The following is an 18,008-nucleotide window of genomic DNA, read 5'->3' on the forward strand; positions in this document are numbered from 1 at the left end:
ACTTATGACTGAAAACAAACTGCATTTAAATATATTGATTTTCCACAGAGATACTAAGAGTGATACGGGACTTCTGGGACATACTGTATACATATCTAAGGTATTAAAAAAAAAATGACCTATGATAAATTCCACATTAATCATATAATCTTTAAATGCTTATAAAAAAATATTGTGCCTATGTATATTTAATATTTTTCAATTGCTATTGTAACAATATATCAGGAGCCTTGTATTAAATTTGTACACTTTTTGGCCCCATAGATAAAACTTTATTGATATTCATAAAAAATAAAAACAAAAAAATTGAAATATTAAATTGTCCGTAAACTGCTCAAAACAAGTTAAAATATTTTGAAAATTGTATCAAGTATAATAATTGATAAAATAAACATTCAGTGAAATTTTCATGTATCTACAGTTATTCGTTTTTGAATTACAACAAAATAATCGCTACACAAGAAATCAAATAAATATCCAATGTTATAAAAATTTGAATTTCAAACGCTCATAAAAATCAATTTGACTTGCCGGAAGACATTTCTTTTTTACAAAGGTAGATAATCTTATAAGCAATCTTGTATTACATTTTAAAATCTTAGATTAAAAAATAAAAATTTTTATGAATTCTTAACTCAAAATAATTTGCTAATTTTCGTGATTTTTCCATATTTTGTCAATTTTTGAACTTTAAATGCTTATAAAAAAAAACTATGACTAAGGATTTTTATTATTTTTCAAATGTCAATGTAACAATATAGTAGGAGCCTTTTATTAAATGTTCAAGTATTTTTACCCAACAAATAATGTTTTATTGACATTAATAGAAAAAAAACAGGTAAGTGGATGTCGTTCTGCTGTACAGTAGATTACAAGTGGGTCATTGTATAATGGTTGTATTAAATTTGAATTCAATGATATATTATCATTGTATAAGAAAAACGATTCTGAGCGGAGACGGTTTGTCAGTCTGGATATTTTATATTGTTATTATTTATTTTATCATGTAGGTAATCAAGTTGAACTAATATTAAAATATTACAATTTTTTATTCGTTTCTATGGTGATAAACAAAGCGTTAGAAATTAAAATCCCATTTTTAGCGTTTTTTCGTAATTTTTCGGTGGTTTTTCCAGTGGCATTAAATAACTATTGAGAAAATCGAAAAATGACCCCTCTAAAGTACCATCTTGATCCAATTTGCTAAAAGATAAGGTACTATATGTTGAAATCGAAACACTCCTTCTGGAAGAAATTTTGTATACAGGATATAAAAAGAAAAAAAAAAAAAACAAACACCATTGTAAAAACAATAGCTCCCTCGCTCCGCTCAGAATCTAAAAACTAATAAAATAGGAAACTGAAAATGTCCCTAAACAGTTCAAAACAAATCAAAATATTTTGAAAATTTTATCGTTTATAGAAAATTCAAATATAAACAACTAGTGAAAATTGCATGTATCTTAGGTCAATTGTTTTCAAGTTACATCAAAAACCAAAGTCGATTTTCCGTAAAAATTCCCGTTTTTCCTTAATTTTTCTTTTGTTATTCACGGCGCTTTTGAAAATTACTGGGAATTTTAAATTTTGACCTCCCCAATGAACCAACAATATTCACTTTCCCATCGATACTGAAGTCGAAAATCGAAGCATAATTATTTCAACTACTTATCGTGTACACAAACACAAAAAAAAAAATTTAAAAAAAAAAACACTCACATCATTGTAAAATCAATACATTTATCGCTCCACTATGAATCTAAAATTATATTTCGAACTAAACAAACAGGAAAAATATATAAAATAAAAAATATTAAGGAATTGAAAACAGTATTTAAAACGAAGTTTATGTTACTTCGATTTTTGAAAGGAAGGAGCTTATTTGTGCGCCTCAAACTGCACTATACCATTTATTTAAATGGCAATCTAATAATCTATACCATAATAGTAATACAATTTGTAAAATGTTACTTTTTCGAACTCAGGTTTTGTTGATGGCTTTTTTAATACAAATTTTACTTTTTTTGAATTTTGCGATGGAAGGGTTTTCGAGTGAACTATACAAAACTAAGCTAGATAGTTTACGGCACCGTAAATAAAAATTTGCCCAAAAAAGTTTTAAAAAATATTAGCTTTAACTGGGATAGGGATTGAAAACAGTTTTTTAAACGACGTTTATGTTACTTTCGTCTATGTTACTTAACTGAATAATAAATGTGCACATTTTCAAAATTCCAACTTCAGCCAATCATAAAAATGTATGGTGGATTTAAGCTCAACTTTTTTTAATTACACTTTATAAACAATTTATAAGGTGTATGGTGGTACAGATTCCTTAATCTGTCATCACAATTTCAAGTTTTTGGACCGAATGAAAAGTTATTTATATTGAAAATAATTGAAAAAAATCTTAAAATAATCTATTATGCTTCATGGCATTGTAGGTAAGTGTCAAAATGTTATCAATTATAGAAAATACTAATATTAAGGTATAATATCAATTTAATACGAGTAGAATTAAGAATATATAAATTTCATTCTCATGGAATGTATATAAAGCGAGTAGTTTATTCAATTTCCTACATTTACTAGGCTTATAAAGTTATTGTAATAATTAAAATATTGTGTAAGAATGTACTTATATAGTAAATAGCAGGTAATAAAAAAGTCATATTCGGAGAATTTGCCTCTGATAATTTTTAACGATAAAATTACCTATATAAGTAAACACTACATTTTTAGTAAATACTTTGCTTATAGTAAACACGATCTAATTTAATCTACACGTACCAAAAAATATATCTTATCGTGTAGTAATGTAGTATGTACAATATGTACATAGTAGATAGTTGATAAAAAATACGTTTTATAAAATAAAAAACTAGCGAAACATAAATTATTATTCATTAATTTTTCATACGAAATAAATAATAAAAAAATGCATTAATTTATTATTTTGAAATAAAAAACAGGCTGTACGAAATATAACTAAGGCCGAATACTCTTCATAAATTATTTAAAGAAATAAAAATAATAACATTTTTGGAAGGTATATGTAATGGAATCTCACTTCACACCGTTTCTTAGAAAATAAGTGCGATTCATTCATATATTTTTTGTATGAGAATTTCAATGTTCCGATATAAGATTTTGAGCGGAGCGATAAATGTATTGATTTTACAATAATGTGTGTTTGTTTTTTTTTTGTGTCTGTGTACACAGGGGCGGCTCCAGAGCCTTGGTTAGGGGAGGGGGGGGGCAAGTTATAATTTCACAAAATCTTATAACAAAAAGAAAACAAAAATTTTTACAACACAAATTCAAGTCGTCTATTTTTATTCCATTTACCCAGCAGGTACATCGTATACACCGTCATACCTCTATGGCTCATATAGTCCATATGACAATATTATAATAATTTAATATGCATTTATTTTAACAATATACATTTTTATAAATACGGGCGTTGGGGGGGCCGCGGCCCCTAGGCCCCCCCCCCCTGGAGCCACCCCTGTGTGTACACGATAAATACTAATTAGTCTAAATAATGCTTTGATTTTTAACTTCAGTATATTTTCTGGTGGGATAGTTGGCACATTTGAGAGGTCAGTGTGTAGTTAGAAAATTATAAGATGTCATATGAAAAGGTGGATACTTATTATTTGTTGGAAATTTTTACTCTTTGTGGTTATTTATTTATTATAGGTAACTAAAAACAACTTAAAAACAAAATCAACCCGCTGGCATGTTGGCATGTTGTGTAGTGCGTACAATTAATATCAAATTCTCAGTACTCTTAAAATAATTAGGATAGGCTAGTAAACGGATAAACGGTATACCTACCTAATATTTACACAACACATGCAGTTTTCGATTTTTTATACAAATACATTTTGTCGTTTTATAGCAATGAAATAATGATGAATTTTATGGATTTGAAACTATTGCAAAATATTTATTTTATCATTTTCTAGACGGTGTATAATTTTCAAAGTAATTGAGCTCTTTTTGAATTATTCATATAATATATTTAAATGTTTATGTTTGAATCGTTTTTCCTTTTTTTCCTATTTATAGGAATGATAAATTTTTTTTAAAAATCAAAAAGCTTGAAAACATTGCAATTTTTTTCATAAGTTGTTCATATAGCAACTATAAAACATCGCTGTATTGTAACGGTTTATTTTTTTATTAGTGTTTGAAATTCAATTTTTTACGAAATTCCTCAAGTCACGAAAATTATGACTTTGTTTGCACTGCACATTATATGTTTACTACACTTGGAAAATGGCTCTCAAATAGTCACATATATGACTTAAATGGTGTCCCTGTATACATAGTATTATGTATAAGTACCTTACTACCTTAGTATATGACATATGTAGCCATGTAGGTACTAACATTCAGCAGGACAGCAGGACTAAGGCGATGCCTCCCTCTTCGGTAAGATAGTGTTATTTCAGCACTTGTTATTTAATCTCATATAGGTCTAGATGTCAATATTGAAAAATTATTTCCTGAAATATTTATCTAATACTTTGTTATTACGATTTTCGACGAATATCTATTCTACTCGTTTCAAGGTGGCTGGCGTAGAATGCAGATAGGTATTTGTTGCTAGGACATTACCTACATCCGTATGTGTTGTCTCCGCTTTATTGTACAACATAGACAATTTGTGTAGGTACAGCAGAACAAATTTCGTGTTGTTATCTTTAATATTAGAATGAATTGGATTATTATCAATCGTAAAGCCGTCAATAGGTAAGAAGTAAGAGCGCATTGTTCGAGTTTGTACTTTTTTTACAATATTCCAATATTTAAACGAGAAATTATCATTTTTTTAATATTCCAATATTTGGCCTAGCCCTCTTCCACATTTTACATGTATGTTAAATATCAGCCCAACTTTGAAATGTTAATGGATTTTCGTCTATGTACATATTGCTCACGAACACGACTACAAAATATTTAAATAATAATTATAATATGTTATTTTATTATTATTTTAGTACCTAATGTAGTGTATTTATTATCTATATAGGTATTAACCATTATAGGTAGGACGGTAGGTACTATATTAATTATGTCAATACAGCCAGTTATACACAACCAAACATACATGTTACAACCATACCTATCATCAGGTTTAATAAAATAAAATATAATATTTTATAAGTTCGTAAAACTAACATACTTGCATCGGTAAATGGTGTCATAATAATATTATCTTTATAATATCAAAACAATAATAACGAAAAACTGTAATAGGTACGCAGATTGAAATTATGACCCTTCCCCTCTGAACAAGTAATATCACGGATGCGTCGTTGATACGACTACTATTATATACATCAACATTAACTGCAATACATTAGTAATATACTAATATAATATTATATATAACACATCATTTATTTGTACAGGGTACTCGTTATTAAGTATATAACGAATGTTACTACGAATATATAAATTTTACTACATAAATCAGTCTACTAGTGTCTAGTCTAGATATCTACTCGCCATGGACGAATATGTCGGTAGGTATTTATAGTTATAAGTTGGTAATAATTATGTATTACACTATTACATAAATATTAATATAAAAAATTAAGTACCTATACACAAAGACCGAAAGACACGTATTATGTATATGAAAGTTTACACACGCTCAGTCTGAATAGGTAGTACCTAATAATATAACATCTATAAACTAAGTCGTAAAATACGTAATCCTATATTTAAACTTGGAACTTTTAAAGTATAGCTATATAGGTAACACTCGTACGACATTATTTCCTATGTGCTTAGTAGGTGTTCGATTTCGCCGTTCGCAAATATTGACGATAATACAAAATAATGATGCTAGAGTCTTACAGCTCCTGCAGGTATACCGTAAGCAGGGACGATCTCAAAAAAAAATTTGAGGGGGGGGGGTGTAATCTTCAAAATTTCCGACTAGAATTTGAAATTCAACATTTTTGTGAACTATAAAGTTATTTTTAGTTACATGTAACCATTAGATCGGAGGAGAAAGATTTTCTTATATGCGTTCATATATATTTTTGTTTGGAGTAAATATAATATGATTGACGCGTTTTACCATTTAGAATGGTACTACGGTAGGTATTAATCTATGTGACATAGGGAATATTCGTAAAATATTGGACACGCGATATTATAATAATATTATGTCTCTCGCCTCTCACACCGCCGAAATGATTGGTATAATATATTGTTATTAATATTGCGTCAGAAATAAAAATATTATCCGAACACTGCTGTGGAAACCGAGCAAACGTACATGACGCTTATATAATAATAATAATAATATAATATGTACCGTGAAGAACAATGACGATGGTGCATTAGAGTTATGGGACATACTCTACGATCTGTTGGGGCGATAAACCGGTTGAGGTCGATTATTACATGGTACCTATATACGTACAGTGACCAAAGGTTATCGCGTGCGTTCGTTCTTTACAACCAAGTGTACACTTAGTTAATTGTACTACGTAGTACCTATACTTATCATTGGTCCGAACGAAAACCTCTGATCATATCATTAGGGCATTATATATAAATGAATATAATCTTATTGTGTATATAACACTGAAAACACGGCTTCCCTCTTTAGTCTCTCGTTGGACGGAATGCGCACGTACGACTACGTTTATCGTCAATCAAAGTCCTCTAAAACATATACGTTATTTTAACGTTTATATTAAATGTATAGAACATTTACCCATTTAGTATTTTAGTCCTCACTCGTAAGTCGTCGGCATAGGTCGCGCCGCACACCGTATTACCTATAGCTGCTGCAGTACAGTAACAGTCACAGGACAGTTATAAGACTAAACTTACAAAATGTTCAAATCAATAATTTTCGCCCTTGTGGGCTTATTAATCTTCAGTTTTGGACGCGTCGATGGTGCAACGGTCCGCGTCGACCTGAATCCGTTGTCGGACGAGTTCATCGACCACATAAATTCAATACAATATTATTGGAGCGTACGTGTATAATATATGTAACCATCGTCATATTGATTGCGCATCATAATGTAATTGTTGTTACATATTTCAGGCCGGCCGCAATTTTCACAAGGACACGCCGATTTCTTATATCAAAGGATTGATGGGTGTACACGAGAAGAACGCAGAATACCCGAAATTAGAACAACTGTTGACTTACAATGACGCATCGACAGATCTGCCGGAAACTTTCGACGCTAGGGAACGTTGGCCGAATTGTCCAACTATTAGAGAAGTCAGGGATCAAGGATCATGCGGGTCTTGTTGGGTAAATCGATTACCATTACTTTTATTAATTAAAATTTGCGCCCAACGCCAATTTTTACTTTTCCAATATTTATGTAGGCTTTTGGAGCTGTAGAAGCTATGTCAGACCGTGTCTGCATTCACTCTAACGGCACTAAAAATTTCCATTTTTCGGCTGAGAATTTAGTTTCCTGTTGCTGGACATGCGGTTTCGGATGCAATGGAGGCTTCCCAGGAGCAGCATGGAACTATTGGAAAACTAAAGGCATTGTTAGCGGTGGTCCATATGGATCCAATATGGTAATGTTATTAATTCTTTGACTTTAAATTAATACTATACTCGTATTGATTTTCATCATTATTTTATATGTGGGTACTTACCTAATATTAGTTGTAATAATAAATATATTATACTTACATAGTTACATATAACTATATAATATTACATTTGTTATTTATCAAGTTTTTATATAGGTAGGTATATTATTTAGGGATAATTTACTATTTAGAAGAGGACGAGGTAGTTTGAAAGTATTTATAATATTTAGTCATTTAGTATTTTCATAGATACCTTACCTAATAAGATAGGTACCAGATAAGATAATGTATTCGATCTTATCAAAAGGGACTTCTGTTCAATGAAAATATACCATTATAATTTATACCCCATGCTAAAAAAGGAAATCTTCCAAGAGTATTATAATATATAAATACCTATTCATTATAATTAATTAACATAATATTATGATAAATATATTCTTTCTCTATTCTGATGCTGATCTAGAATTTTGTTTTCAGGGGGCCAAACGTGTTTTTATTGTGTTATTTAATTGTTCATAAATTTACGTCACACCAAATTCTAACACATCTGAATGGCCGTGGGGGGGGGGGGGCACGATTTAAAATATACAGGTTACTCAATGTGACCCTATTCACATACACAACACAAAAGTGATGCGCGAAAATGTTGGTTTCAAACAGTTGGTCAACGATATGAGAATAATTACCAACGTTTCAAGCGTGGTTAACGTCAAACAACAACGTAATATTGACATACTGTATATATTGTAAATCTATCTGTATTCTGTATTGATATATGTTGTAGCACGTACCAAGAGAAATCACTATAATGCAAAAGCGATAGCAGTAAATTGTAATTCTTCGTATGACATATGACATGACGTTAACTTTTTGAGATTTTTTATATTGAGAGAAAACAAACGGTGTAATTAACCTCCTTAATGCAGGGGCGTAATTAAGGGAGGATGAGGGGAAATGGGGATAGATCCTAGAAAATTTGATATTTTGTGTGTATAAAAATGTATACCCATTCCAGGACAAATTCCTAATCACGCCATTGGACTGCGCTGACATCCTTTTAAGGGTTATAAGCAAGGCTTTGCACCCAAACGATTTATTTGGGTTATGGTTTCGGGTGCTTCAAATAAAAATAGAGGTTGTGGTTTCAGGTTTTCTTCATTTTAAAGAATATGGGTTTTGTTTAGCCAGTTTATTTATTCGGGTTATGGGTTATTTAAAATCGAGTAATATATCAATTTTGTTGTGCGTAAAGTGTTAAATTTGATTAAGCAAAGTATAAAGTTATACAATCAACTTTTCCGTACTAATGTCTAATACAGTAGTGACATACGTAATATAATTGAATTTAATATAATTTAAAATTGTATAATATTAAATATTAAATTTTTTAACAACAAAGTATTTAATAGTAATAAAGAAAAAAACATACACTAGACAATTTTCACTACGGACATAATAATATTATATTAAACATTTAAAATTAAAACAATTCAAAACAATCAAAACAATTTATCAGTTGTATCACACTTGTCACATGTAACCAGTGCTCCCAATTATGAAAAACTGAATTCTCCATGAAATATACATACAAATTCATATGTCACTTGAAAATGTAATATTTTTTTTATACGGGTTATGGGTTAAAACCCGAATTTAATTTCGGTTTTGGGTGTTTCGGGTTATACGTCATCAAAATCAATCAGTTTATATGGGTTTACGGTTTTGATCATTTTTAAGGGTTTTTATGGGTTTTGGCTATACGGGCTAAACCATAGATAATATAAGAATATCTATGGGTTAAACGGGTGCAAAGCCTTGGTTATGAGTGAAATACACTTACCAGCCTGCTCTTTAGTGGAATTTGTGGTAAAAGTAATCATATGAGTAATAACTAAATGAATCTTATCCACAATTGCCCATTGGGCATTGGTAATTACTAATTACTATTATAGTTCAATAGTTGGTTAGTTAGTTACTTCATTGAAAATTAAAATTATACATTGCGGTCAGAAAACGTTCACCACGGTTCAACTAACCATTCCTTATGGGAATAAGAGCTCATGTATACTAAAACCGCCTCTACAGTTTAGGTTGAATATTTATGATTTTCTATACTTACTCATTTTAATATATTTTATTTTATTTTTTATATTAAGATTAGGTACTGTGATATTAAAATCGCAGTAAAATAAATATTGATTTAATTGTTAACAAGTTAAATGGATATTTTTTAATTTTATTTTTAACTAAGTATGGTTATAATATCATACAATTTTAAATATTTATTTTCGGTATAGGGATGTATTCCATATGAAATTGCTCCGTGTGAACATCATGTGAATGGTACTCGAGGACCATGTAAAGAAGGAGGTAAAACTCCTACTTGTGTTAAAAAATGTGAAGAAGGATATAAAGTGCCATATGCACAAGATTTGCACCACGGTAAATAATATAAATCCAATAAAATAAAAAATACTAATATTTTTCCCAAGCAAATTTTTATTAATTGATATTTACAATATTTTTTGAATATCAGGTAAATCTGCATACTCCATTAGAAATGATGTCGATCAAATACGACAAGAAATTTATACCAATGGTCCAGTCGAAGGGGCATTTACTGTATATGAAGATTTTATAGCTTATAGAGCTGGTTAGTATTAATTTTTAACTATCAATAGGCTTTAAGCATTGGCGGAAATCGGTGGAGGGGTTTTGAGTAGGCTTAGCCCCCTCCACCAAAAAAGTCTGTCAAGCCCACTCCTTTTTTAGTTTTGTAGGATCACAGGATTAATCATGTAAGCCACCCCTGAAATTTTAATGGATTTCTGTCAATGGTTTTAAGTTTTAACTAACTATTAATACATTTTTTTTCATTTGCAGGAGTATATAAACATGTTGCTGGTAAGGCTCTTGGAGGTCATGCAATTAGGATCCTTGGATGGGGTGTTCAGAATGGTGAAATACCATACTGGTTGGTAGCTAATTCTTGGAACACTGATTGGGGTAGCGATGGCTTTTTTAAAATTTTGAGAGGAAGTGACGAGTGTGGTATTGAAGGACAAATAAATGCTGGTTTACCAGCTTAATTTACAATTGTTTCAGATAAAACATTTATATACCTACCCCAACTTTTATATTTAATTTAATTTATTACAAGTAAAAACAAATTATTATTATTATATATTTTTTTTAATGCTTAGAGCTTATTAACTATTATTAACTAATCTGATTTTGAATAGATACAATAAATAATATAATAAAATAAATACGATTATATTATAATTTATGTTTGTATACCTAATTGATTTTTATTTTGTATGTATTAATGAAAGTTGAAATTATTTGAACTTAATAATTGTTTTACTATTATTAATATTTAATAACAATAACTTAAATTATTTTGTTGCTTATTTTATGTGAATAAATAAGTGAGAACAAGCCTACTCTCGAAACATGCCAATTTTATGGATTTCCGTGCACTTTATTACCACTGTAGGTTTAACTTTTATTAATATTAAGTTATAATTTTTGAAATATCTCATTATAACTTTTAATATCAATAAATCAACAACTTGGCAACAAAATAATTAAATAACTAGATAATCACATTAAATTACATAGTTAATAAGTTGCTATGAACTAACTATCAGGTATTAGGACAAGTGGACAAAACTATCATATTAAAAAGGCTGGTTCAATGAATATAATAAATACATTTTTTTTAATTAGTATATTAGGTAGTTGAATTAAATTAGAATTTACTTCCTGTGAGAAAGTCATAATAAATATTTAATATTATACAAATAAAACAATAAGACTATTAAATACTACCTATCATGAGTTATCTACATAAATTAAAATGTTCATTCTTAAATATCATGTTTTTGTTACACAAGTAATAATTTAACAATACATTTGTTTTATTTTTGTAAGTTCATTGAAAAGTAAAATTGATTTATAATATTTAACTAAATAAAAATCTGATTATATAGGAAGATGATTACTGATTTGGTTTTGAATATTAGTTTTAATTTCTTTAACAATGTGTTTGTTCTGGCGATCTTTAATTGATAATTCTTCAATTAAACAAAGTTGTTTCTGAAAATAAGATAATATAAACTATTACATTAATCCTTATAAAAAATATAGAAATATTTACTTGTACGTCTGCAAGAACTGACAATTTTATAATTGCTGGTTGATCATTTGAAAGTTCACTAAAAATTCCATTACGAACTGCAACTAAAACATCTTGATTTAGACACTCCAGGATGATTGTTTTTGTAATTTTGTCATCTAAAACCATTGAAACTATTTTTCCAAAATAATTCAAATATAATGTTTTTGGCATATTATCTAGAATACAAAAAATGATAATTCAAAATTATTTTAAGCTTGACACTTTACATTTAGTATGGTAAGTATCATATACTATGGAGAAAGGTATACCTAAAATAATTAGTACAATTCCTGCATAAGAATAATAATGTGAATTTCTAACATGACACAATACTGATTATGCAATGCAATGCACTCTATATTTAACTTCACACATACACATTTAGTACAGCTCATAACAAAATAGATAGGTATGCTATCAACATAACTAATATTGGTCGAGAACGCGCACCCCTCCCGAACTTCGCCAAGAACTGTGACGTAAGCCGTTCTCACCAGCAGAAATAATAATAATAATAATAATAATAAATATAATAATAATGGCATATAATATCGGAGAACGGATGACGTAGTTTTTGTGGTGGGAGAACACACAGTTGCGTATCACAAAGTTGATAGCATACCTATTTATTTTGTCACAGCTGCTATTATGCTTCATACTTCCTCTGTGTGTGGTAGATTAATTCTAACCGGCGTTTGTGATTTAAAAGTAATAAGTCCCGATACTGTTCAAAAATCGACACTTAATTATCAACTATTAGCAGTGTTTGAAAAGAATTTCCTTCACGTTCATATTTAGTGAACAATACGTAAACATCATAAGTTTATTTTAAATAGAATGTGGACATTTATATTTTTAATGAATTTAACATTTAATAAATATAATACATATAAATATTGATCAATAATATTATATAATAACATTTTGGTAATACAATATTCTTATTGCATTTGATTAAAAATTATAAAAATAAAATACGTGAAATTCAAGTGGGTATGGCTCGTCATAAAACAACAATAATACATATTAATATGATTTCCACAATTTTGTATTAGTATTTAAATTTTAATTGATACATAAAAATAAAATAAAAATTCAAATGAACGACCAATCAATTAGCTCATTGACTATATCAAACTTAAACGATATTACTTAAACTTAATAACTTGAACGAGTTCCTTTTTCAAGCACTGAACATGAATGAATTCAATTTTTTAGTTAACGTTCTGAACACCTGACTATTTGTTTTCTATGATACACATATTTAAATTACAATTTATAGACATTATTATACCACAATTTAATAATTACTAAAAGAGCAATATGGATGTCTAATACCAAGAATGGTTTTTTTTTTTTTTTTTATAAAATAGTTTTATTTATAAGTCATATGATTACAGTTTTGTTCAAATATATTTTATTTTAATTGTGATAACAATTTATAACATTAATTTAAAATTATTTTTAAGTTGTGTTAATTATCATTTTAAATTCCGACATTAGAATTGAATGTATTGTTTTTTCTTATTTTTAAGCTAAGACAAGGAGATTATTTGTATGTTTTATTCATAGTCCATAGATCTATTGATATAAATATTAATATGTCTCTAGGTTTATTAGAGAATACTAGCATCATAATTCAATTTTTTTTATTAAATCTAAAAATATAGTTCTTACTGATAAGTATTGATTATGGGCACATAACTTCTAAATCTTATTTATTTATAAGTTTTTGACATATAATAACTGACTCAAATTGTATTAATATTAATACTACATAATATTATATTCTACATGTTGCTCTAAAATGAAAAACTCATAATAAAGTATAGTGCATGGGGAAACATTTTAATGCAAAGGAAACCACAAACTGGGAAACACTGATTTATTTAATTAACTTATTTATTTAACTACTTACCAATTATATTTTTATAAAATGATTTTGATATTCTATGTTTATTTCTGTTTGTAATAACAGTTAAGCAATCTAGTAATGATATGTTTTCTGGAAATTTAAAAACATTCTTATGTCTATCTTCCAAAGGATTCATCACCAATATCTTTTCTCGTTTTTCAGCTTTGACAAAATATAACGAATTCAATTTTATTGGATTCAAAGGAATAATCAAACAACGATTAATTGAATCATTTTGTACTTGACACACCAATTCACATTGTACTAAACCAGATGTACAATTTTCAGCAACTGTAGCCAATAAACGGTGTTTCACCATTAATGGGTGATTATTGTCAAAGAGATCAACATCAAAAGAATGTAATGCACAATTTGACGACAAATTGTTACTGTCAGTAATACGAACCAAAAGTTGCCAAATTGAAGATGGAAATGACAACCATGAACAGTCTGTGGAAAGTTTGATTGCAAAAATATATTCATTTTGACAAGCTCCTAATTTGACAGCTTTAGCACCTACATTTACAATGTTTTAATATTTAAATGAAACCAATTATAAAATGTAATAAAGAATACAACCTGAATAGATTAAAATGTTGAATGAACAAAATTGAGCAACTAAATCTTGGCGAGCAACAATAGACACTGCATTTATGTATTTATTCATATTTTCATGTTGCTCTTCTAAAGACTGTATACTTTTACAAAGATTTTTTATGTTTTCTAAAATTGATTTTTCATCAAATTTAACCATAAGTTCTTCTTGAGTGATCACTTCAAGTTTTGCAGATAATTTATACACTTTATTTAATCGGGTCATTGCAATAATTATATTGGACTGAAATCTGCATAATGAGATAACTCCTAAAATATAAAGATTTAAACATAAAAAAATACTACAAGTATAGCTTTCTAAATTTAAAATAGTACCTTTCAACTGAGTTACAACTTGTTTGACTATTTTAGAAAATAGTTTATCCAATGTTATTTGAAATAAATGGATACCATCACTTAAAATCACTGTATGATGAACAATAAATGTAGCAACCGTTTTTGTAACTGCCAGGTAAATGAACGAAGGATGAATATTTTCAACACAGTTCATGATAATAAGTATTCCATTAGATGACACTAACACCAATTTTTTCGTTTCTGAAAAACAACAAAATTGTAATAATATAAAAGGTAAATAAAGGCAATCCCAGAATTATTACCAAAATCACAAAATTGAATGTGTACAATTTTTTGAGGACTATTTAAAAATAATGAAATATTTTTACTGATCACATTTGATGTTGTACAATATACTTTTGACTCTTCTGTTGCTATTATAAAGACATCTAGACTGTCAATTACATTTGATCCGAAAAGTTCTATAGCCCGTTGGCTACTGAACCAATCTCTCCAAATACAAGATATAAACGAAGTAACTACAAATGGAAACTAATTGTATATAAAATTACTATTATTGGTATTAAAAATTTTTTTTTCTATTCTATTACCGGTTTCTGAGATCTAATTTGTTTGTTACAAGTATTGACTATAGTTGGTTCATTATTATCATTGATGGTAATTTTTAACATTTGTATTATTATCCATTCTTCTAATGCTATTATTACAGCAATTCCATCTGAATAGCAAGTTGCTTCAAATATTTCACATGGACACTTATGAGAGTAGCAGGGTTTCCACTCATAATTGGAGGACGGTGGCTGTTGAGTAACTTGAGCAGACAGGGAACTATCAAATAAGTCTGGAGAATCTCTAAAACATTAAAATACAATTAATTTAAGTTAAAGAATTTACAGTGAATACTAAATATAATAGGTATTACCGTTGAACTTGTTTTAGATAATATATAGATCCAATTTTATCAATACAATACATTCTTGAATTAAAGGTTAATATTGTTATTATTGGATTACTTATTGGCACAATCTAGTAAAAAATCAAGATACATAATATAATATTATTTTTGTTTTTTTATTGAAATATCAGTGTATGCATTAAAATTTTGTATTTTATCATATTTATGTTTGGTTTTTATTATATATAATAAAGAATGTCAAATATATACATGCATACAATATTATAATATAACAATATAGTGTATATACTATGTACTATAAAGTAAAAGTACATATAACTTATAAGTAATTAGTATATAACACTTATATAAATATAGCTGTCACTTATAGATTATAATATACAATCTATGATTTATATAATCATTCAACAAACAAATTTTAATTTTCTTAATTAGGTATTTGAATAGGTATAAATAGCCAGTACTGAATAATATAATATATTATATTATATACAATTATATCATACAAATAAATATATATACCAATTAAAATTCCTTTAATAGTTGAATAACAGACTTGATAACAATTAGGTTCCTAGGTACCTAATACCTACATATTTAACTAATTTAAACCTAGGTATTTTAAGTTTCTCAAAATGTAATAAGACAAATTTATCATGTAATAATTAATAACATACCATAGGTTCAATGGGGTTCCAAAGACTAGCTTCAGGCAAACCATCTAATGAATATAAAACCATGACACAATCGTCCCATGAAACAAACAATTCATTTTCACTATTCTCATGAAAGTGTGTATGTTTGGAATTAGTGTGTAAATACTCAGATTTTAGTTGTAGTTGTTCAAAATTCAAGGAGAGTTCCATTATGTATTTATGTTTACTGAATTATAACATGTTATAGGTAAAACATAAAATTTCAAAATTGGAAAATAAAATTATTTTAACATTGGTTTAAAAATTATTTAAGCACAGTGATATTATTATGATTCGTTGTCGAAATGTAAATTATCATTTTATTTATAGGAAATCAAAACGTTAATAATTTTTATAATTTTACACTTCTAGTATTTTGAATGATATAGTGTAAAAAAATATGAATTGGAATCTTCAAGTCTTCAAGAATAGTGAGGTATATTATCGGAAGACTTTCCGTCAGTTTGAAATGATTAGACCATGATTTGACGGAATGATAACTGAAATCTGAATGAACAGGAAAACCTTATCATAAACGATCATAAACTAATGTGTTTCAACCACGGTTGTAGATATCTTAAACCGTGGTTTCAACCATAGATATATACAACAACAATGTATAATATACATATATAAATATATCAATCTATGGTTTCAACCACGAACTACTACATAGGACTGGACACTGTATAAAATAAGGTGGCTGCAAAGTTGTACGGTGGTCGTACGTTCGCTATGTAGCTGCTCTCTGGTGGCATTTTTTTATACTGTGCTGTTGTAAATTATTTTATGTGATAAGTCGTGACTAGTCACTAGTGATAACTGAAAAACGATCAAAAATACAAAAATTCAAATCAACGACAAACTTTTTATATTCACTATTATTTCTAAATAAATGAATGCGTACTAGTTACTATGTTGCTACGAATTTGGAAAGTTTTTTTTTTTGCGTGATTTCTAACTTGCTTTTGATTAGACATACTTGAGTATTGTCTCATTCTCATGGTAATATAATAAGTAATTATAAATTACATATTCATAAATTTTTCATATTTCATAAGTCTATATGTATATAAATATTATGTTTATAAAAGTAAAATTCGAAATGTAGTAAATCTAGTACGTCACTAGATAGCATCACAGTCGCAAACGTACATACCCGTACAACTTTGTGACCGGTGTCCCACCCTCCCCCTGCCCGGAGTGTCCAGTCCTATGTAGTAGTTCGTGGTTTCAACAGAAGTTTTTAGTGTCAAATAAAATATTTATTGCTAATATTGTCTTATAAAAATGTATTATTCTCATTAGTTAGGTACCTATATCACAGAATAGATTTCATCTATTTTCTGTGCCTATATATTATATTTGGTACTCGTACATATAATATATTATAAGAGGTTCTATTAGTTTTTAAGTACATACCTATTTTATCTTATTATATCTTTTTTTTTTAAATTTTTTTAACATAACTAAACGTCTAAACAACTTAAACTTTTTATTGCACTGTGCATATAATATTATGATTTAATATTTATGTTTTGTGTTTTAAATGCTGCATAATATGAACCAAGATATGAACATTTTAAAAGGGACCTAACCTAACCTGGACGAAGCTTACTACCTGAAAAAGTGTCTAGACAAAAAAGTAAAAATTAAAATAAATATCACTTTAAAAGTTAAAACTAATACATCCAATCCTTCGCTCTACTATAAAAAAAGCGAATATTTTTACTAGGTATCTAAAAATAAATAAAATAAATTTACGAATTACGACTATAAAATAAA

At 28.1% G+C, this 18,008-nt stretch overlaps 2 protein-coding genes across 2 annotated transcripts; one reads left to right on the plus strand and one right to left on the minus strand.

Moving 5' to 3' along the window:
• The first annotated feature begins 6,592 nt into the window (after window positions 1-6,592).
• Catb-348 (cathepsin B-348) lies at window positions 6,593-11,600 on the plus strand. The gene is given in 6 exon segments (NM_001126136.2): window positions 6,593-7,014; window positions 7,088-7,303; window positions 7,381-7,581; window positions 9,900-10,044; window positions 10,139-10,255; window positions 10,486-11,600. Coding segments are annotated over 6 exon segments (1,029 nt in total). The 5' UTR covers window positions 6,593-6,870; the 3' UTR covers window positions 10,692-11,600.
• On the minus strand, window positions 11,321-16,737 carry LOC100165824. Its single transcript, XM_001948536.5, has 9 exons — window positions 16,206-16,737; window positions 15,535-15,638; window positions 15,203-15,464; window positions 14,915-15,143; window positions 14,631-14,852; window positions 14,280-14,564; window positions 13,704-14,216; window positions 11,765-11,961; window positions 11,321-11,703 (listed from the first exon to the last, which is right to left on the minus strand). The coding sequence occupies exons 1-9, from the start codon at window positions 16,392-16,394 to the stop codon at window positions 11,590-11,592; spliced, it is 2,115 nt and encodes a 704-aa protein (XP_001948571.1). The 5' UTR covers window positions 16,395-16,737; the 3' UTR covers window positions 11,321-11,589.
• Between the last annotated feature and the right edge of the window lie 1,271 nt (window positions 16,738-18,008).

This window comes from Acyrthosiphon pisum, chromosome A1 (assembly GCF_005508785.2).
Source record: "Acyrthosiphon pisum isolate AL4f chromosome A1, pea_aphid_22Mar2018_4r6ur, whole genome shotgun sequence".
Classification (NCBI taxonomy): Eukaryota; Metazoa; Arthropoda; class Insecta; order Hemiptera; family Aphididae; genus Acyrthosiphon; species Acyrthosiphon pisum.